The 21,882-nt window shown below is 40.7% G+C and overlaps 4 protein-coding genes across 8 annotated transcripts in view; 2 read left to right on the forward strand and 2 right to left on the reverse strand.

The window, feature by feature from the left end:
• LOC132989216 (leucine-rich repeat-containing G-protein coupled receptor 6) overlaps positions 1 to 13,718 on the forward strand; it is a 37,282-nt gene extending 23,564 nt beyond the window's left edge. The window contains exons 5-18 of the mRNA XM_061056673.1: positions 2,101 to 2,316; positions 2,482 to 2,553; positions 4,503 to 4,571; positions 5,445 to 5,516; positions 5,652 to 5,723; positions 6,133 to 6,201; positions 6,608 to 6,679; positions 6,962 to 7,027; positions 7,147 to 7,218; positions 7,648 to 7,719; positions 8,283 to 8,408; positions 9,127 to 9,281; positions 11,242 to 11,322; positions 11,446 to 13,718. Coding sequence (XP_060912656.1) covers positions 2,101 to 2,316; positions 2,482 to 2,553; positions 4,503 to 4,571; positions 5,445 to 5,516; positions 5,652 to 5,723; positions 6,133 to 6,201; positions 6,608 to 6,679; positions 6,962 to 7,027; positions 7,147 to 7,218; positions 7,648 to 7,719; positions 8,283 to 8,408; positions 9,127 to 9,281; positions 11,242 to 11,322; positions 11,446 to 12,701 — 2,470 coding nt within the window. The 3' untranslated portion in view covers positions 12,702 to 13,718. The remainder of the gene's footprint in view (positions 1 to 2,100; positions 2,317 to 2,481; positions 2,554 to 4,502; positions 4,572 to 5,444; positions 5,517 to 5,651; positions 5,724 to 6,132; positions 6,202 to 6,607; positions 6,680 to 6,961; positions 7,028 to 7,146; positions 7,219 to 7,647; positions 7,720 to 8,282; positions 8,409 to 9,126; positions 9,282 to 11,241; positions 11,323 to 11,445) is intronic.
• Positions 1 to 21,882, forward strand: part of etv7 (ETS variant transcription factor 7) — a 28,194-nt gene that overhangs the window by 2,385 nt on the left and 3,927 nt on the right. The window contains exons 2-4 of one of the 2 annotated variants that reach the window (XM_061056675.1): positions 21,049 to 21,198; positions 21,360 to 21,507; positions 21,633 to 21,797. In XM_061056675.1, coding sequence (XP_060912658.1) covers positions 21,166 to 21,198; positions 21,360 to 21,507; positions 21,633 to 21,797 — 346 coding nt within the window. In that variant the 5' untranslated portion in view covers positions 21,049 to 21,165. Of the gene's footprint in view, positions 1 to 20,817; positions 21,199 to 21,359; positions 21,508 to 21,632; positions 21,798 to 21,882 lie in introns of those variants that run through there. The other variant, XM_061056676.1, reaches the window with a different exon arrangement.
• On the reverse strand, positions 13,796 to 16,116 carry ube2t (ubiquitin-conjugating enzyme E2T (putative)). Of its 2 annotated transcripts, none has more exons than XM_061056683.1 (7): positions 15,967 to 16,116; positions 15,672 to 15,800; positions 15,470 to 15,539; positions 15,267 to 15,372; positions 15,024 to 15,122; positions 14,566 to 14,649; positions 13,796 to 14,134 (listed from the first exon to the last, which is right to left on the reverse strand). In XM_061056683.1, the coding sequence occupies exons 2-7, from the start codon at positions 15,778 to 15,780 to the stop codon at positions 14,006 to 14,008; spliced, it is 597 nt and encodes a 198-aa protein (XP_060912666.1). In that variant the 5' UTR covers positions 15,781 to 15,800; positions 15,967 to 16,116; the 3' UTR covers positions 13,796 to 14,005. The 2 variants fall into 2 exon arrangements, with proteins under 2 accessions (XP_060912666.1, XP_060912667.1); XM_061056684.1 differs by having other exon boundaries at positions 13,796 to 14,113; positions 15,967 to 16,105.
• On the reverse strand, positions 18,374 to 20,715 carry zgc:194242 (uncharacterized protein LOC100005854 homolog). 3 transcript variants are annotated; one of them, XM_061056679.1, is made up of 4 exons: positions 20,610 to 20,715; positions 19,768 to 20,024; positions 19,322 to 19,502; positions 18,374 to 19,109 (listed from the first exon to the last, which is right to left on the reverse strand). In XM_061056679.1, the coding sequence occupies exons 1-4, from the start codon at positions 20,698 to 20,700 to the stop codon at positions 18,907 to 18,909; spliced, it is 732 nt and encodes a 243-aa protein (XP_060912662.1). In that variant the 5' UTR covers positions 20,701 to 20,715; the 3' UTR covers positions 18,374 to 18,906. The 3 variants fall into 3 exon arrangements, with proteins under 3 accessions (XP_060912662.1, XP_060912664.1, XP_060912663.1); XM_061056681.1 differs by lacking the exon at positions 20,610 to 20,715 and adding an exon at positions 20,460 to 20,602; XM_061056680.1 differs by lacking the exon at positions 20,610 to 20,715 and adding an exon at positions 20,267 to 20,321.

The following is a 21,882-nucleotide window of genomic DNA, read 5'->3' on the forward strand; positions in this document are numbered from 1 at the left end:
AGTGTGGGTGTGTGTGTGGTCTTTTCACACAGTGATGGTCTCAAGTACTGAAAAAACACACACTAGCTCAGCCAGTGTATAGAGACGCACCTTGTCATTACAGTAATGATAAGCCCAGCGGAGAAAGATTACTGGAAAGGCTTTGGAGAGTGAAGCTTGTCGGCGCCTCTCACCGACATAAAACACACCAGGTAAAAAAAAAAAAAACGCACTGCATCTCAGACTACACATGGGTTTTAAATTGATATAAATGTACAAAGGAGGCTTTCAAACAAAATGAATCATGTCTTAATCTAGGACATGAATCCTTTGTCAGCAGAGAACTGAAACTGAGTCAACAAATTTGTCTCGGTATTTGGAACAGGCTAATTACAACGCACACTGCGAGTGCTGTTGCTTAGTTTGGTGCCATCTTGAGCAGACAGATGTGATCTGGGTCCCGAAAAGGAAAGATAATCAACACTGATGAGCTCCAGAAGCTACGTTAATCAACATGACCCATGTTTTTAGATTTGATTCGCTGGAAGTAAAACATTTTCTCTAAGTTCCCTTCTCTAAGTAAAGCTTTGGCCATCTGGAGAACTGAACCAGTGGAGGCACTTCCACAGATCTCCTGGATCATTTAAGAGAACTTTCTTTTTTTCTCTCGTTTATTTCACTCTCCTGTAATTGTACCTCAGACTTTGATGTGATGGACAGGAAATAGTTGTTGCTTTATTGGCTTCTGTGGAACATTCCTGGTTCTGTCTGGACCTTCTGGAGACCTGGCAGGTCCACCCAAAGGAGCAATTATTATTTTGCCCTGGAGAACAGACCAGAAAGTTGAAGGGTCTTCCGTAGCTTTCATCCTACGATTTGGTTCAGGGACAAACAATGTCCACAGTTGTAGAGCACAGGATGCACAAGGATGGTGTTTAGCAATGGAATAAATGTGTGCTCAGGAAATGGACGAAGAAGAACATTTCTTGAGGCTGTTAGTGTGTGCACTTGCGCACACTCCTGTGTATTTACATATGAGCCAAAGAGTGTTTTCCTGTGTGCATGTGTGTGAGCATCTGCCAGTGTATACAGTTGCCTCTCCTGATGGAAAATTTCCCTCGGGAGAAGAGCTCAGAGTTCAGAGTTCAAGTTCAGATTTCACTTTGATGATGCTGTTTGTTTGGTGAAGCCTCCGAGGGGTAAGGATGCTTAGGAGAAGCTGTAGCACAAGAATGGAAGAGCCACAGGGAGAGATTGATAAGGGAGAATGTTTGAAAGACAAACAAGAGTTAGAGAGTGGGACTCATTGGGGTTTCAAGCAGTTGGGAGTGCATCAGTGACGATGTAAAAAAACAAAATGTGTGCCTGAGAGGGGCTGGAGGGTGGAAAAGGAGATTAATGAATGAGTGTGAAGGGCCACAGGAAGAAGAATAGAAGGAGGAAGTGGTTAAAGCTTGTCAACTCTGCCCCGAAGGGATCATTCATCACTGTGGACAGACCCATTTACATGGGTGTGCGTATGTGTCACAGTCCAATCCTCCGAGCCTGAGGTTTGAGGGGGTTTGGAGTAAAGAGGGGTTTATGTGGTGGTTGCAGGGATGAAAATGTATTCATGAGAGCATGTGTGCCGCTATCAGTTCCTGAAAATGTCAGGGAATGATGGTCGCAGTGAGAATCCAAAAGAAAGAGTTGGGAAGATTTGAATATGCATCTTAATGTCTTTCTCTCAGGCGTCCCTGTTTTCAAGACTTCAAGGAGGTGGGCTTTATAAGACATTAATAAAGCATGTTAGAATTAAAAAGGCCTGCCACAACCAATCCTACACGTTTGTGTCTGTTTTTCTCATCTTACATTTCATACATGTCTGTGCTGGTAACGCTAGACATGGCTTATTTAGCATGGGAATAAATCATAACGAGCCACTTCTAAGAAGCTGCAGCAAAGATGAAAGAGAGAGAATTAAGGATTCATAATTCTCATAATAACCTTCCTGTAAGCCAAAGTGTTTCAATGCAACAACGCACAACCTGTAAGCACGCACAAGCATAATACACATGCGAAAAACTACTGTGCCTAGACTTGATGATTACCTTGCTAAACTCAATCCCTCTAACCCTGCAGGCGTCTTGATGCTAACCTGTTGTCTGAGGTTCCGGCTGGGGCCTTTCGAGGGGTTTGCGCTCTAAGACACCTGTGGTTGGATGATAACTCCCTGACTGAGATTCCAGTGACAGCCCTGGACTCTCTGCCCTCCCTTCAGGCCATGACGCTGGCCCTCAACCAAATCACACACATCCCCGATTACGCGTTTACCAACCTCTCTGCCCTTGTTGTACTGTGAGTGAAATACTGATATGTTTACTTAAAACTCTCGAGTCTGGTTTTCATAATTTTCAACAGATATGATTGTTTCTGTGAGAACAGTGATTGCACTGACGAAACGTTTTGGAAAGAGTTACTTCTGATTTTTTTTTAAAAAACATTTTTTAAACCTCTTTACAGGCATCTCCATAACAACCAGATCAAGAGCATGGGTGAAAGATGTTTTGAAGGTTTACACAGTCTGGAGACACTGTAAGTAACACCCACACACACACAGACACACACACACACCCCAACATGACAGTGGTTAATACTGTACATGTTCCCTATATTACGCACACACAGCCTCATATACACACACCCTAAAGCTGCAAATGAGTACCTTCATTATTTCCCCAAACATTGATATAAGCTTTGTAATGAAAAGTATTAGCATTAAACATTCAGTCATTATGATATTGTTTGCAAATCGTTAAGACATATAAAGTACTCCCTGTAATATTATTCCAAAAAGGAGTTCAACTCAAAAATATTGCGTGTCTGCCTGCACTGTACCTTATATCTTTGTTGTGTTGAAGTCTTTGGCATTACTTGGAACACTTGAAATCAATGTTTTTAAAGATCATATAAACCAAGTGTGCCAAAGAATAACAAAGTGTGGTGCTAAATTGTTCAGTCATAATGATTAATATCCCGGTAATTTTAGCAGGTGCTTGGACGTTTCTCAAGACGACAACCAATAAATTCCTCTTTGATTACCTTGAAGCAACATCAAACGATTCTTGTGTTTTGTAGAAGTAACTGCCAAGCCGTACTGAGGGCAAATATGGCTCGGCAAGGCTACAGGAGAGTTGCTGGGGCATATATGTGCCGTAGCTTCCATGACTAGGTCCTTACCACAAACCAAATGTGGAAACCTCGAGAAACTTCCCAAGTCTTTAGAAAGGGATGGAGCAAGAAAGCAAGAGAAACAAAGACAGTGCAACTGTTCCTCCTGCAAATTTCATGGTGGTCTGATGAAAACACAGTTTCTGGCACGCTGCTTAACAACCTGTTGAAGTGTAAAATATTATGCGTTCCTTTTTATGAGCATGTGTGTGGGCACATGCATGAGTGTGCAAATAAACGAGTACTTCTGTCTGTGCATTTTGCACACACAGGCATATGGCAAGCTTAGCAGGAAACTTTAAAGCTATCATCCATGCAAGGAATTGTGAGGGAAGAGGATGTAAGTCAGAGCCATGGTTAAGGGGATGAATTGAAACTAGAGAAAGAGAAAAAGAGCGATGGAGCTCGCTGGACCAGAATAGTGTGTGTTAAAGTGTTCAGGTCGTCAGCGGCTACAGGACACAAACAATTCAGCGGGATAAGATGACAGGTGTCACTGACGTGGGGAATGAGCTGGTATGAGGGGTTAATCCCCCACAACGGCCTCGCACATGCAAAATACGAGAGACCATCTGCATCGCCACCATCTGCATCACCGCCACCCTCCCCAACCCCTAGTGCGCATTATAAAATCATTACTAAGAAAAGCCGGCCAGGATATGGTCGGAAAACTCAGCATGCATAAAAGACGGAGAGATATTTCACAATATCCACTGATTCATGGGAAATATCTCAAAGTACTTCACAAAAGCATTTGTGTTGTCCTAAACTTGAAAAGAGTCAAATAAATCTGTTTGACTTAGTACTTTCAGATATCTTCTGTCCTGGGAGACAAATAACTTAGCAGCACACAAACAAGCACACATGCAGTACAGAGAGAGGTCTTAACATGGCAAGCAACATACAAGACTTTTACCACAGTATGCAAACAAGCACATCTGCAGTACTGATATACAGACAAGAGATACAACGAAATCTCTTTTCCTGAGAGCGGAATATGAGCTTTCTCATCTACAGCAACACTTGTTTTGATACAGCGTTTCCTGGGAAACTAATCAGAGACAGACATAAAGAATAGTTTCAGTGCAGCAAAGGGCAAGGGTCAGATCCAAACTTCGCACTCAACAGCTGTCAGGCTCTTTGAGTGGAGAGGAAATTGCTTCTTTTACATATGCATCCAGAAACACTTTCTCACACGGAGAAACACAAAGTATCAGCATATGGTTGATTAAGATATAAAAACCTGGGAGATAAAACCTCCAAGATGCCCTGGACCTGGAGTTTGAAACTGTATCTTACTGTGTTTCTCTCAGGGATTTGAACTACAATGATCTGAAGGAGTTCCCTGTGGCCATTAGGACACTGAGCAAGCTTCAAGAACTGTGAGTCTACACACTCTATCCGTCTCTCTCTCTCTCTCTCTCTCTATCTCTCACACACAGAGAAACACCAGCAGGTGCGTGTCCAGAATTGTTTTACTGGGGTGGCCCAACTGGGGCACTGACTTCTGCAGGGGTGGCCTGAAGTGTTACTGTATGTGTGCTCAAAATCACACAAATAAATATAAATTATTTAACCATTTATTGGAATGACTCAAAAAGGAGATGCATGTTCAAAGACACAATTTTAAGTTTTAAATATTGGCAATGTTTTGGTCCTGAAACAACACAATTGTTCTAATGCGTGATCTTTTTTTTAATGACGTTATACTGCTTTACAGCAAAAAGCACACGAAAAAATACCTTGAATATATATACCATAGATATGAATCTTCATATCGTCATATCGCCCACCTCTAACAGACACACACAGGCACACACACGGACACAGAAAAACACACCTGCCCGACATGACTATCATGGTTCTGTTATCCCAAGTAATCCTGTTAAGTGATTTTAATGTGGCACTCGGATACAATCTCTCTCGCCCTAAGCAGGTGCTGCCTCCCACGCACCCGCTTGCCTGCACATACACACAGACGTGCATGCACGCATACACCAAAAAATGTTTTCCCTCAGCCTCAGCAGATGTTCTGCAGCGTGTATATGTGTCACTAATACAGCCTGTGTGCGCATGTTTACATCTCATTTATCCAAAAATGTTTTTCAGCTGTGCAATGGCAGGTGCAACATGAGGACATATGACTTGACTCCTGCACATAAACACACTCTGTCTGTCCTCTAAATACACACACTCGCAAAGAAAAAATCAGAACCATATTGATAGACGTTTTGACTAACAGTATTTTTTTGCAGGGGTTTTCATAACAACAATATCAAAGCCATCCCTGAGAGAGCCTTCGTGGGAAACCCACAGCTTCAAACCATGTGAGCTTAATGCTACAATGTATTAGATAAACACATACTGGCTGTTTCATGTCAACATCATGTATAACACAGCTCATTCCCCAAAACAAATTCATCAAAATATGTCAAAATCAATTTGCCTTTCATTTCTTGCAGTCATTTCTATGAGAACCCCATCCAGTTTGTGGGAAAATCCGCTTTCCAGTTCTTACCTAAGCTGCACACACTGTAAGTATGTGGTCAGTAGAAACCATTCCAGTGAGTTAGCCCAAACACTGTTTAAATCACCCTGTGCCCCTCGCAGGGAGAGTTGAGTGGACATGTGTAATGGCCTACTGAATTATGTTGTGTTAGAGTATTGCTGTGCTGCGTGCTGATGTGGTAAGAGAAAGTGTGTTGTAAGAACATGTTGAATGGTGTGACTTATGATGTCTAGTGAGACAGCCAAAACAGCTTGTGTTGATGTTGGAGGAAAAGTTTGATGGCTGAAATGAGCTGTTAGAAAAAGTCTGCTTGCACACAAATGTGTGTCTGCGTCTGTGTATGTGTGTGTGTGTGACAGAGTGTGAGGAAAAATGGGGAGAGCGGGAAAGTAAAGGAGGAGAATTTTCTGACACTTTTCTCTGTTCGGCCACAGTTCCCTGAATGGAGCAACCCAGATTCAAGAGTTTCCAGATCTGAAAGGAACCACCAGTCTGGAAATTTTGTGAGTGTGTCACCTTTAACTGTCACACGACACCGAATTTGAAACGACGGAAATATAATAAAAAGTACGATCCTGGGAGTCAAAGTAGATGAATGAAGAAGAGTGGAATCAGAGTTTATGACAGAAGAAGAATGGAGAAACATAGGGAGAAGCGTGAGGTAGACCCTCATAAAAAAAGACTGTAGACAAGATGAGAGTATGTGTTTTGGGATTCCAGGAGAGAAAGAGAGAGAACAGGAGACTCAGAAAAAAAGAAAGAAAGGGGTAAGCTAGTTATGCCAGCCGCTGACAGGTTTGGCGAACCTACACAGCTCTCTGTCCAACCAAGTTAGACTCACAGGACTGGGGGATCCTTTCGCTTGCTTGCACTTCAACAATGATCAGAGGATTCTCTTTTTCTCTATAGGACGCTGACTCGAGCGGGTCTCTCAGCTCTCCCTCTGGATCTATGTGAGCAGCTGCCTCGTCTAAGAGTGCTGTGAGTACACATATACACACGCAGGGAGGGGGGAGTAAGAGGTACAAAAAAAAAAAAAGATACCCTACTATGGAGAGCTGTGCCCCCAAGCAATCATTTGTACAATCACGGAGCTATGAAATCCAATCATCCCCCCTCCAAATTGTCCTGCTATATCGCCTTGCATACAGAGCTGACTTCACCCAAATAATACTGTCACCCTCATAATTTCCCACGAAGAAATTCACAGCTGGTCACTGTGTTCATCTCTGCTTTCTGTGTGTGCTTTTTATGTTGTTTTAGGGAGCTGTCTTACAACCAGATAGAGGATTTGCCCAGCTTTTACCACTGCTCTGCTCTGCAAGAGATGTTAGTTCAACCCCAAACACATTGGCACACAAACATGTATCAAAACTATTGTATTTTTTTTTTATGTATTCCACCACACAAATTCCATTGCAGTATTGTATGTCTATGTTTCTCACCAGAGGGCTACAGCATAACCAAATCAGAAGGATAGAGTCGAGCACGTTCCAGCAACTCACCTCTCTAAGAGCACTGTAAGTCACCAGTTGTCACTTCATATCACATGTCACATTTTTCACGGTAACTCATTTTCTAGATAAGCGGCGCTCAATCTTGGGGCCATTACTCCAGAAAGAGGTGTCAATATGTGTGATATAGTGTTGGCATTTGATTAACAGGTGAAGATTTGTGTTGGGGGTGGAGGGTGTTGTGGCTCAAATGTTTTTCCTCTTGGCAGCTTTCAGAGTATCAAAATGAATCAATCTTTGGAGGGGAAATAAATCACTGAAATTGTATCTTACGGAGACAATCAAAGGGTTTGGACACATGGGTCAGGATGAAACCATGTAGACGCATGACCAATCACTGACATCTAGTGGTGACTGAGAAAAAAAAAAAATTCAATGTGGAAATGTAATTCCTTCCAGTCAACTTTAGTCCACTTTCGTTCTGCTTTCTTCCAGGGATCTAAGCTGGAATATGATACAGTGGATCCACATGGATGCTTTCGCTGCCCTTCACTCTTTGACAAAACTGTGAGTAAACACATAAACATAACCATCTCTTCAACTCTTTCCCCCCTCCATCTCACCCTTCTGCTGTGTCACTTTTCTTCCCTGGAAGGCATGCTGAATTTGAGCATCTTTAATTAAAGTGTAGCTGTATGTCAGAGCCTCCGCCCTATACAAACAACTTTAAATTGACTGTGTGTGCCACAGAAAACCTGTTGCCTTTGGCTGAGTCTACAGAGAACACTGAATTGCATTCGTTGTTATGAAAACTCCTCTGTGTGGCAAGGAGACTAATTTCAGTTCATGCCAATATAAACTGCTTCATTGTGTGTAGACTGATTAAAGTATGTCTGTCTAAACAAGCAGATAAACTACATCTGAAGAAAAGTGTTATCTGGTGAACGTTTGATAAAGAGCCTTGTCTGAACAGTTTTTAAATATCTAAGAGACAAGGTCTTTTTGTTCCTGAAAGATGACCCTCGGCAAGATCTGAAATGAAAACACTTTTTTTTTAAAACACTGACTTGGCCTGGTCTGACCCCCAACCCCTTTGTTTATTTCTAAATTTCTTTCTGCATTTATCTTAGGGACCTTACTGAGAACCGTCTCAGCTCTTTGCCTGTAGTGGGTTTGGGGGGTCTCACTCATCTCAAGCTGAGGGGAAACACAGAACTGTTTGAGGCCTTCAGTCCTGATTACTTCCCCCATATGAGGTAAGACACACATGCACACACACACACATTCTTTTATTCATTATTACTTCATGTTGTACCCAGTCTGACATTTTTATTTGGGTTTTTCATACACACACACAAAAAAAAACACTGATTCAAGATTGCCGACTTACCCAGGTGTGTATCCTCTGGCTCTAAGGAACAATGCTTCACTTCCCATCCCTTCAATTACCCTTCCACTCGCAATTTTCTCCAAATATATATCTTTAATTTAATGAAAGCAGCCAACAATGACAATACTCGAATTACAGTGTATCCCTGCAAGCCATCTGGGAACTTCAACAATAAAAAGCATTTATCAGCAGCAAGTTCATTCTTGTTACAAAGATCCCTGAATGTCTGGAGAGGTGTTGATGTGCAAAGTACAGTACTGGAGTGTGAATTCATAAGAGACGGCCAATGATCAAGTGGCTATGTTAGCATTACAATAGAACATCATCCAAAAAAGAACTCACTGCAGAAAATAATCGAAAAAGCATTGTACTGTACATTTAAGTTTGTATTTTACAACCATCCACATCTAGACTTAGAAATCTGATAGCTGTTTCTGAAGAAGAACAACACTTTTAACAGATTTTTGGATGTACTCAAGTGTTATAAGCAAGTCTTTAGTTTTTATGATTTTTTTTGTTTGTTTCACTATCATTTGGGCATCTATTGGTTATGCTCTAACTAATAATATTTCTGTTTGATATAGGGTAATAGAGATGCCGTATGCCTACCAGTGCTGTGTGTATGGTGCCTGTGATAACTACAAGCCCACTAGCCAGTGGGACACGGAGCAAAGCAACACTGATGAAGACTTGCACAAGAAGACTGTGGCCATGTACCCTATCCATGCTGACACACACTGTAAGAAAACGTATGATTACTTTATGCAAGCATATGTACTGCCGAATTAGTGACGCAAGCCCACTTGAAAAATGGCAAGAGTCTCTGAAACGGCATTCATCTGGCCATGATGAAATATAAACACCAATAAACCAAAATTACCGGTAAGCTGAAAATTGCCCCATGTACCACAAGGTAATAAAAACAACAGATGATTATACCATGACATATCCCTAATTATAATTTATTCCCCATTGTGAGAAAACAGTCATGTCCATGAAATTTAATTTATGTCATAACAAAATAATGTCAAACACCTCACCTTCTCCTTATATGGGGCATTCTACCGAATTAGTTCAAAGTGCAGTCCCATTACAAAAAAAAGTGTTTAACAAAACAATTAAGTGTTGAGACATGGATATTTACTGAGATTATATTATGATCTATTTAAACCCAGGGCATTAAATGAGATAGTGATAAGCTAAATAAATAAAAAAATATCATTTATAGGGTACTTTCTATTAAGAAGTAGCAGTCCCCAATCCTGACCCTTAAATTTCAATTTATGTAAATACCACTTAAAAGATTTGTTTCAACTGTGTAATTTAAAAGATCTTTATGATTAAGTTTAAACAAAGTTTGAAAGACTTATTTATTGTGGGTTTAATTTTTAAATTAAAAAACTATGCTCAAAAAATCATGTCCCTAGTTTTCATGTCACTACCGAAACACAAGAGTTTTAGTGGCTTGGCTGAGCCTAGATTTAAGCCACACCCCTGAATTTTTGACCAGGAAGTGAAATTGCATCCCTGTCCCCCATGGCTGAATGATAAGCAGCTAAAGCCCATAATTTTTTAAAGAAATGTGTTCCCAAAGTCTGAAAATCAGTGTGTAACTTTAAAAATGTTCACTACCGAACACACATTCTCTTCAATTATGTAAACTTTTTGGGGTTTTATGCAAATTATTATGTTTCTATGGGTGTACAACTCTTCAAAGATGTGTTTGCTTGCTAGCATTCTGTAATTATGCTCAAAATTAGCTAAAATTGTCACTACCGAAACAGTCACTAGCAAATCATGTGGTCAAGTTCGGTAGTGACATTATCATTTCGGCAGTGACAAAATGGAATGGTTAGTAGTTAAATCTCATCATTTTGAAATAAATGTATTCAAATGTCTTAAAAGCAGTGAGTTTCTATAAGTATCATCATTTCAATCTATTTACAGCAAATAAGCAATTGATAAGTAATATTTGTACTATATGGTCATGGATGAACATTTTTCTTCAAAAATAAATTATTTTATTGACCACTAAACATACATGCTTGTAATATTCCCAACATCAGGCATGTTATGAGTTAATATTAAGCAATAAGGTTGAGGGAATATGATAAAACACTACAAAGAAAATACTGGTCATTACCGAAACACTGGAAGATTGCACATAGATTTTCAAGAATTTTAAAAATAGAAATTTGAAATTTGTTAAAAAAAATCATTTTTATTGATTTTATTGTGAAAACCTTCAATAAAAATTTGTATAAATAATCTTTGCATAAGGGAAGTAAACATAATATTAACAGGTTAACATAATATTGTTTTTATCATAGTTTAATATGTTTCGGTAGTGACAAATTTGGGGAGAGGAAATACATTCCAAAACAGTCTAAAAATACAATATCAAATTTGACGGTTCTTTTACTAGATATATGTACTTCAGATATGGTACAATATATATATATATATAGGGAAAAAATGTAGGGAATAAAACTAAAAAAAATTCAAAATATTTCCAACCTGACTTTGAACCAATTCAGTAGAATGGCCCATATACTGTTCTGTGCAAATACTGTATACAATGTATCCATTCAAAGTAAGCTTTAGTCAGAATCCTTCTCAAATTAGACAGGACTGGTAAAACACATTTGCCCAAAGGTAATGAACCTCAAATGTTTTACCCTGACAATGGTTTGTTCCAGATGACCCTGACCTGGAGGAGTTCCAACTCGAAATAGAGGAATCCAAACTGCAAGCCAGTGTTCAATGCACACCATCACCAGGTAGTCAAAGTTACATCTTAAGTGATTATGGTTTAGTACTTATTAAGAGGATTGTAGAGGAGCAGCCATCATTTCAAACCTAAATTTCTTCTTATCCATAGTTGATGATTTCTATTTTTTCAGGTCCTTTCCGTCCCTGCGACTCCCTGTTGGGCAGCTGGCTGGTTCGAGTGGGCTTGTGGTCCATCTCCTTGGTGTCTCTTCTGGGGAATTCCCTCCTGCTACTGTCCCTCTTTGGCTCGCCCGGATACTTGTCACCGCTCCGCTTCACCGTGGCGTGCATGGGTGCTTCCAACCTGTTGACGGGTGTTTGTACATGCACCCTAGCTCTTGTAGACTCGCTAACCCTGGGGGAGTTTGGTCACCACGGTGCCCGTTGGGAGGGGGGTCCTGGTTGTCAGGCTACAGGTTGGGTTTGGGTGTTTGCATCTGAGGCAAGTGTGTTGCTGTTGACTCTGGCGGCTGTGCAGTGTGGCGTGAGTGTGACATGTGCTCGTGCCTACGGGAAGTCTCCATCCCTTGGGAGTGTACGCACATGTGCACTTTTCTGCCTCGCTCTCTCCCTCAGCCTTGCTTCTCTACCACTAGTAGGCGTTGGGGAGTATGGGTCCTCACCTTTTTGTCTCCCATCACCCCTGCCACCCTCGCCCTCTCAACTCCCATCCTCTTTAGGCTTTCCATTGGCGCTCATTATGATGAACACTTTGTGCTTGCTCATAGTCACAGGTTCCTACATCCGCCTTTACTGGGAGTTACTTAGGGGAGAGTGTGAGGGTCTGTGGGACTGTGCTATGATCAAACATATTGCATGGCTAATATTCACCAATGGACTACTCTATGTACCGGTAGCTTTCCTCTCCCTCTGCTCCCTCCTGGGTCTCCTTTCTCTGGGGGAGGAGGTGCTAAAATCAGTTCTCCTGCTTCTTCAGCCCCTGCCTGCTTGCCTCAACCCCCTACTATTCCTCCTTTTCACAAGGGACCACTCCCAGTTTTTCTTCTGGCCTCACCCTAAAGCACGTCCACAACTACGCCGGGATCCAACCCTGGACTCACTTGTTTCTGTGGAGACAGAGAAGAGCTCCTGCTCTGATTCGTCAACACAGGTGTCACTTGCTGATGCTGACATCCTATACAGTGGGGGGACCCCTTTGCAATCCCAAGTGGATCCAATAAGGTTTTCCCATTGCTCCTCTACGTCTTCTGTTCCCCTTATCCCTTGCCAGATACCTACTCCAACTGCCAGAGATAGAGACAGGGTGGCAGAACGAGGGAGTTTAAGCAACAATGATTGTCAGAAGAGTTTGGATCAAGAGGTGAATCATAATACTTGCCTGCTCTATCACTCTTCCATGATTCCCTCACTCAACTCACATCCATGAACCTTTAGGCTAGCTGTCTGAATTGCTGGGACACTGTGGACACTCAAGGACTCATCATTGTCCAGCAGCAGCAAGACCAGCTCTGGGTCATCAATCCTCAAGCACCTCAGAATGAGACGATACAGAGACTTCGGAGTACTCTAGAGACTAGACTCTACAAAGTGCCTATGAAAACGGAGAGTAACAAAAAGTTCCCTTCATGATAGAGACAGTAAAAGGAAACACCACTGACCAACATGACATAAAAATCAAGGAACATTTTAGAAACTACTAAATGGACTGCCTCAGTCAGAGACTTGCATGACAATAAGAAAGCTTAAATAAAGGTTGTTTACCACCTGGAAATCTACGCATCGGACAAATCAATTGTGTAGCAAGGGAGTATTTAGGTAGAACACATAATATTAAATGTAATTGTTTATACTGGAATGTGATCATGAGACTTGCAGCTTAGTGGTTACAAAATGTTTGGTTATATTTTAAGTGGAGTTATCTATTTTTTAAATATGAGTGCTATCCTATTGCAAATGTCTGTTTCAAAGAAGATAATCACACACCAGGACATCTGGCCAGAGTAAGCTAACATTCTCCATTCACAGAAATGTCATATTCTTCCAACTGAGTTAAAGCTGGTATTAAATGTGTTTTATTTTGTTGTAGCGGAAATGCAAAAGAAAACATATTGCACATAGTTTCATATGGTTTGTCAGGTTGTTTTGTCTCAAAGAAGCAGATACACAGACTGAATTTGGTGTAGCTATCTTTCTACAGACATTAAAGTAGGCTAGCAATATGTACATACAATGTAACTACCTCTGAACTAGCATGGTATTGACCCACTAAAGCCCTATGATGGTGTCCTTTTTTTATATGATACACAGCAAATATATAATTTTATATATTAAGAAATAAATCTTTAGTTTGTAAAAAAAACAACAACTTGCTATTTAGGATGTAAATACTTTGTATACAACTGGTAAGCATATATTTGAATAAAATGATTATCTTCCTAATGGATACAGTGCATCACTTTTCTTATACTGCTAGTGTGACACAACACTGCAACAAAAACAAAGTAAGACATTGTATGTTACACACAGAAGAAACTTTAATATCATCACACAATCATACACACCAATAAATATGTCTCAATTTGTGGTTTAGGAATAGGAATATATGCAGAGCATATGGATGCTAGGAGAGCTAAATAAGGATTTTTAATGTCATTTTTTTACATTAGAACGGTGTAAAGGAAAGGTAGTACAGAATGGAGACACTTGAGGTTCTACCAAGTGAAACACAAACTACAGACAGGTCCTCTTTGCTGGCTCCTCTGCCTCCTGTTGTGCCTCTCTTTTGCGGAATGAAGCTTTTTGATCTGGATTATTTTCTTTGTTGCCATCCACAACTCCCTGAACACAGACAGATTCAAACTACTTTAGAAGGTTACTTGATGCCAAAAACATTGCTTATCAATGCTACTCACATCCAAATGTTTGAAATGTCAAGGACACATTTTTGGTGAGACTCAAACAGTCCTCCTCACCTTGTCGCAAACTGATATCGCATTAGTAGACACAATTCTATTGAAGGGCATAGCACCACCTTGTGGCCAAACTTTATCACTACACAAAGTTAATACAAAGACAAACAAAATGATTTACTGTAGAGCCGAGCACAATACTTCTGCTATTACAAAAAGTAAACTACTGCTACTTCAAATAATGTAAATGTTAAAATAATAATAATAATAATAATAGCAATGGAGCCTACTTTGGAAGGCCGGTCAGTAAGGTCACACATGGAAACCATAGAGGTTTAGGAGGAAAACAACAACAGCTGTTACACTCCAACAGCCACTTACCATATTCTTCTGAACTGCATGTTCTTGCGTCCACTTCTGGGCTTTGTCCATGAACAGCTGCTTGTTGTATTTGAATTCTGATGACTACATTCAAAACACCTTATATAAGCATCTCTTTATAGATCAGTGCAGTAGAGTTATTGATTGATCATAGCATCACAATTAACATTCTCTCTAATGCAATTTTAAGACTGCAAGAGGCTGGGATTTTTTTAACAAAATGAAAGGTTGTGTCAAACTGACGACCTACACCAGTTACTCTGGCATTAATAGAACATTGTGAAAAACAGAATCTGATTTGTACATTTAATTTATTCTCTGGTGCACACTTCAGGCTTAGTTATTTATGCAGACACAATTGATAAACATCCATATTTCCGACCACACTGTGTTTCCTTTTTAAAAGTTTTGTGATCCTAACACAAACTATGTATAATTATGAAGATTGTCTGACTCACAATATCAGCCATGAGTGGATCATCTGGATTGGGCTCAGCCATGAGAAGCTGAATGGAGGTAAGGACAGTGGAGATGTTAAGGGACGGCTTCCAGGCACCCTGCATACATAGAAGAAATACAATTCATTAATATACATTCAAAACACACGTTACAGTTATTTTCTCAGTTATTTCACATTGGTGTTCACAACCAAACAGTGGGAGTAACAGATCAATGTTAATTTAATTTGAATATGTTTTAACCTTTGGAGGGAGTTTCAGAGCATCATGACAGATTCTGCCTGAATTGTCAATGTTTGGATGATAGATTGGGGTCAGAAATCTAATTTTGGGCGGCTCAAACGGGTACCTATGAGAGGAAAAGAGCACATCAGTTATACATGACAGCAGAAAGTTACCATGATGGGAGAGAGATGTTTCACGATTTAACTTTGGAGAAAATGTACCTCTCTGGGACCTTGATCTCCAAGGAGAAGAGTCCACCTTCATATGGAGTGTCTGTCCCACCCACAATCTCTGTAAACAAACATGAAGGTAGGTTCAACAAAACACGTAGCATAACATGCATGTCATAGATTCTCTCTGAAAAAAAAAATGCAGATAATTGATATACTTTGAAAGCTGAAAAGAAAAGCCAAGAATACTTACGTGCCCGAAGGTCGTCTATCTGTTCCTCGGTGTGCCAGCATGTTATCCCGGGAGGGGGCTCGGTGCTGAGCATCTGAAGTTCACGCTTCAAACGGGAAGCTTTCTGCATCCTGTCGAGCAATGAGACGCCTGGAAATAAGGAGTGAGCTGGTGTAATTATACTGACATAACAGAGAATATCCATTAAACCTTAATAATGTTATGAGGCCATGAGTTGTATGTGTAGTGTCCAATAACAACAATGTAGTAAAAAAAATGAAGCATTAGTGCTCGATATTGAACCACAATCACTTACTTTTCTCTTACCTCAACAAATGTCTTCAACTTCGCAACCGCTGTTGATTTTAAAATCCACCCTGAAAAAGGTCCACAAGTCCAAAAGAATGGTTTGAGTTTTGTTTGCACTTTTCCCTCGCTTCATGAAACCGCCAGAGTTTAACTTCTTCTTCTACGGTTTGAAACGCGTCTTGTATCAAGTCGGACAGTCACCTACCGCCACCTAGCGTTGATAGCTGCTTCTTCTTCTTCTTCTTCTTCTTCTTCTTCTTCTTCTTCTTCTTCTTCTTCTTCTTCTTCTTCTTCTTCTTCGTTTTTTTCCCCCCGGCAGACTACGCACACTTGTGCATTGCTGCCACCCACCGGTGTGACGACGATGATCAATCCACTATCAGATCTATATCCTAGACCTGTGTTTTTTAGGAAGCAAAGTATTGCCTCAGCTCTCTCTCTCTTCCTAAAGTCTTCCTTAGTCTTCCTAAAAAAATTCTCAGAGAGAAGGTCTTAACGCCAATTTTTGAAAGTGCAATGAATAACTCCCTCCTTGCTCCAGAATAAAGTGGACATTGCATCAGAATGTGTAACACTGACTCAAGGACTCCACAATGCCCACAGCAGCCATCACTATGCTTCCCCACTAGCACCAAGCCACTGGACTAGTCCACAGTGTATTCCCAGCATCCAATTGACGGAACAATACCGTAAAATTCCCTCCCTTTCGTTTCTCTATCCCACTCCTGCTGCCATTGTTGTTTCAGTCTCCCATTAATTATTCTGCGATATTCCAATCTGCCTAAATGCACCTCCAACTTCACCCTATCCGCTCCTAAATGTTCCTTAGCAGCTCTGTCTGCCACCTCATTCCCCTCATAAAAAGCCTACACTACACGCCCTCCTCTCTAATTTAAAAACCGTCATTAATATCTCCCCAACTATATCTGATCTAGCCCCACTGCCCTCTCCCCCTCCTAAAGCCATCAAAGCAGACAATGAATCTGAACAAACAATAACTTTCTCAAACCCCCCCCTTCTTCTACGCACCAAAGTGCCCACAGAACAGCAACCAATTCAACCATAAAAATTGTTAAGCCATCAGGCAGCCTATAACAAATACATATTTGAACATGTGGAACATAAAACCCAAATTCTACCCTCCCGCTCTCCGGATCCCTTGAGCCATCAGTATAAATGTGCAAAAAAATTGTTCCAATAAATACTGAGGTGTTCCTCTATGCTCAACATATGCTGCAAAATTTCCCACTATACCTTCCTCTATTGATTTTTTTAATGGTCAAGTCCAGATCCACCTCTGGCAATAACCAGTATGATATAGGTGGCCAGCAGACAGAGGGCACCACTCCCCCCCCCCCCCCCCCCCCCCCCCACTCAATCCAAGCTCCTCCATGAACTCCCCAGCAGAAAGCAAAAAACTGCCCTGCCTGCCGTTGCCAAACTCCCAACACTCTGTTAGCAAAGAGCTTGAAGGAAGAGCTGTTCCCAAACCTTTTAATTTCACACACCAATTTAAAACCAATTTCGCACGGCGCAGCCTTAGTGGAGCCTCCCCTGCCTCCACCAACAGGGCAGGGATTGGCGTTGTTAGCGTTGATAGCTTCTTCTTCTATGGTGTTTTAAGACAGTTGACATCCATGTAGTTGCATTATTACTTCCATCTTTCGGAGTCAAACAACTCCTACATTGTCCATTTTTCTTAATTGTTCCTACAGACTCCGATATGAAACCATAAACGTGTAGCCTATTTTACCCTGTTTACAAGATCCCTCTTCCTTTGATTTACTGTTTGCTTTAACATTCAATGCTTGATACAGTAACTTTAAGGAGCTATAACAATTTCTTACATGCCATTTTACCACATGCCTCGCAATAAACCCCAAAAGGACCCTACCCCTGTGATGAGACTGTTTGATCTCTTCCTTTCCTAAGAGATGAAAGTGGTTGGAGCGATCCTGCTAATGTTAATAGTGTTATGGAATTATTCGCTCATGAAAATATCCACAATGCCCACCTGTTGTTGTATTCCAAGAAAAGACAGTCCAATATGAGGTCATTTAAGAGGCCAAATACAACCTCGACGGCAGCTCTCGCTCTTCCTGCTGCAAATAATGTGCACACAGTATGAAGATGTTCTACCAGAATTAGAATTGTTCAAAAGAAACCCATGTTTCATGTAACTCAGTTTAAATGATGCTCAAGATATTAATATTTAAAGAGCCAGACAAAGTCAGCATTTTCAGAAATATCTGATCAGGTCAGCATTCTTACAACACGGAGTGACAGTATTCCCTATTTAAAGAGTGAAGAGCTTCAAAGATCAGGTATTTGTTTTTGATAACAAGAAATCAAAACTGTCATATTTCAAACGCTCAACTTGATGAACTTGGTACCAAAAGGTCAGCAGAGTAACATTTCTGATCAGGTATTTGTTTTTTTATTATCAGAAATTACAACATTTCCATACAGTCCATATAAATGTAGTCCTTACAATCACAGAAGTGGTATAGAACACATAAACCCTTTTCACACATGCGGAAATCTCCTGAAAAACTCCGGAGATTTGGCTACCCGGAGGGTCTTTAGGTCTTTATGTGTGAACGCAAACAGCCGCATTTTTTGCATGGAAAGAGAATGACGTTTATATAGTGACCGGCTAAAGCGTCTGCACGCGACCACTACGATCTCCGTGCACGTGATTAAACGGCTGCATTATGTTTTCTGTTCGTCAGTATGTTGTTCTCCACTCTTTTGTGGATGTTGTCATTCCATTGGATTACACATAGCATTGATATAAAGGCAAATATTCTCATTATAACGCTGTGAGGAGCATATGTGAACGGCTAGGTCGGGAGAATCTCCGGAGAAGTCCTCCTGTAAATATCTGGATATTATCCGGAGTGCATATGTGAAAACGGCTATACAGTTTCTAAATTCTAGTTTGATTTCAATGACATTTTAAGGCAGTGGCATAGATAACCTGAAAAGTAATGTGTTTGTGCTGTCTATCTTCCATTCTGACATCAGTGAAGCCAGCGTCTCTGAGAGCAGCCATGTAGCTCTGCGGGCGCCAGTTCTCACCTGGCATCACTCGCTTTGCTGCCATAGTAGCCACCATGGAGAGCCTCAGTGTGGTCACCATTAGGCCCCCTAGTGTGGTTCAAGAGAGAAAAAAAAAAAAGAATGACATGTGTACCCAATAATTGTTTTAACACAGTGTTTTTCTAAGAGAGTGAAAAGTAGAAGAAAAGTTCAAATTTAAAAGTCAGTTTACAAAAGTTTTTTTTTTCTAATGGATGACAAAATGTGCACTAAAAATAAAGTTTGTCTTACTTAGAGAAAGAAACAACCTGGTATCCTACCTGGTTTCATTACCCGGCATATCTCCGCCGCGGCTTTCCTGAGGTCAGGCCAGAAGTAGTAGCAGTTACAGTGAAAGACTTTATCCACAGAGCTGTCTGGCAGAGGCATTGCTGCGACATCGCAGTGGTGAAGGGTCACTTTCCCACTCGCCACAAGTTCCTTCATCTGATCACTTGCCATCTGTGAGAGAAGAGAAAGAGAAAAATCATATTCCAAAGCAAGTAATGCAACCACCTAATAATGCTGTTGCTGCTGCTGCTGAGTAGAAAGGTGTTCTCACCTTTTGTCCATCTGTTTCCTAATTATTTATTCACTTTTTCTGAATCAATGACCCTCCAGAGAGACTAATATTATAAAATTATAATATAAAAAATGTTAAGTCACTGTTTTTTTTTTTACAATTGAATTTCCAATTTATCCCATTCTCTTAGTATTTATACTTCACCTTATGCATATACTCTGAGTAATCCACCCCTATAAGGCGGCCTGAGGGCTCTGTGAGGAGTTTGGCTGCTGATTGCAGACCGAGTCCTGGGCCGTGCCCCAGCTCGAGCACTGTGTCCCCGGGTTTGATCCCACTCAGCTGCACAGCATTCTCCTCCAGGAGACGGTTACGCACTGCGAGAAACCTGCTGACCAGATAACCTGCCACTGATCGTGTCGGGTTGCCCAACTGCTTCCCCAGTTTTTCAGCCCACATCACTGGAGAGTATGAGGGGGGAAAAAAGACATCTCATTTGGATTTGTGATAGAAGACAATGCACACATGTTTTTTTTTTTTTTTTAGCAGTAGCAGAGTGCTGAGTTTCTGTTTCTGGTCGTGGTTACATGCCAGTAGTTCTTGTAGGTATACAACTAAAAACATCAAACATAATATTTCACACTATATAGTTTTATATATATATATATTTAGATATTAAATATAATTGGAATTACTACTCTACCTGGCCTATAGATCTGAAAAAAAAGAAACAAACGTTGCATTTTTTTTCAGTCACAACTTTACATGCACTCTAAAGTTTGCAATCGGTAAAGAGTTTTGAAATTGCAATTATTTTGTACAGTAAGAAGGCAACAGTGTGCACGACGAGTACCTGTAAGTAGGCTGTCAGAAATATAATGCTCGTAATCATTTACCGGGTTATAATCTATAGGTCTACAGTCAGCTTATCGGTTGTAGCCTAAAGCAGGCTGCATTAATGTTTACAGCCTGCTGAATAGTAGCCTGCTTGCTGTATTCAGTGAACCACAAGCCAAAACTTTACGTCTCCTGGATAAGCTTCTTACCTAGCACTGTGTGTAGTCTTGTTGTTTGTGTTTGGTCTTCCTGTAAAGTGAGTAAAAGGGGAGGAGCTACGAGAACTACTTCAAGGTGCATGCGCGGCTCATTGTCTGTCGTTTCTCTTATTTTCTTTACCAATGCTTTGAATAACTAACTTCTGAAGGCTTTCTGCATTGAATTGTTTGTATTGCGAATGTGTGGAAGAAATGACAACAGTTTCCCTTAGGCTATGTTTGATCATTTATGCAACGCGCCTATTAATGTGCCGCTGGACTGCGCTCTTGTGCAGGGAGACTTTTATTTTTATGGTCGCTTCCTCCAATCAGCTTATTTCGCCCACACCTCCTGCAAGGATTATATTTCTTTCGTTTTCATTTCCCGGAAAGGTCGAATGTGAAAGTAGTGAACTTGTATTTCTTCGAAAAAAAGAATAAAGTTCTGTAGCTTATTTAAATGGAGTTCGCAGAGGTTTGACCTGCAGTTTATTTCATTTATTGGCCATCGGATTACAAGGAAATCATCCAGATTACTCATGTGATTAAACAAGTAAAGAACGTCCACATGGAAAATACTTCCTCGTCACTTTTGGTTAAGGTAAGTTAAGTCTTCTTTAGAATAGACTTGGACAATTAAAAGCAAAGAGGGCGCACATGATCATTTTGAGGTTTATTATCTTATTGGTAGTTTTTAAAATCTCTGCATTGTTTTTTTCAATTTGGCATGAAGTGTGTTGACTGCTTGTCGACGTTTTGCAGCAAGAAAACAGAGCAAACAGTCCTGCAATTAAAATGCGTGTTGAGCAAGTCAACATGTCTCCCAGTGTGCTTCGTTCTTCCCCAAACCAGCTTCCTCTTGTCAGTCCTCCCACTCAGGAGGACCTGTGGCATCTACCTGGACAGCTACGTAAGTCTCTTCTCTCTTTGATAAAGACTTTGCTTACCTGGAAGTCACAACAAAGATGCAAATACTACAGATCATAAATACCACAGTAAACGTATGTTTTTGAATGATCTACAACTGTTTTCTAGGAATAAACCCATCTTTGTGGGATAAGGAGGATGTTGCACACTGGCTCCACTGGGCTCAGAAGGAATACTCACTGCGACGGCCTGAAAAAGGACGTTTCGAGATGAATGGTCGAGCTCTATGCCTGCTCACCAAAGAAGACTTCAGACGACGCTGTCCCAGCTCAGGTAGAAATTTGTGTGTATGCAGAAACTCAGTGTCATGACTGGTTTTTGTTCCTGCATTTTCATTTGTGGCCCCTTTCCTGTACAG

The sequence above is a fragment of the Labrus mixtus genome, chromosome 15, assembly GCF_963584025.1.
Source record: "Labrus mixtus chromosome 15, fLabMix1.1, whole genome shotgun sequence".
Lineage (NCBI taxonomy): Eukaryota > Metazoa > Chordata > Actinopteri > Labriformes > Labridae > Labrus > Labrus mixtus.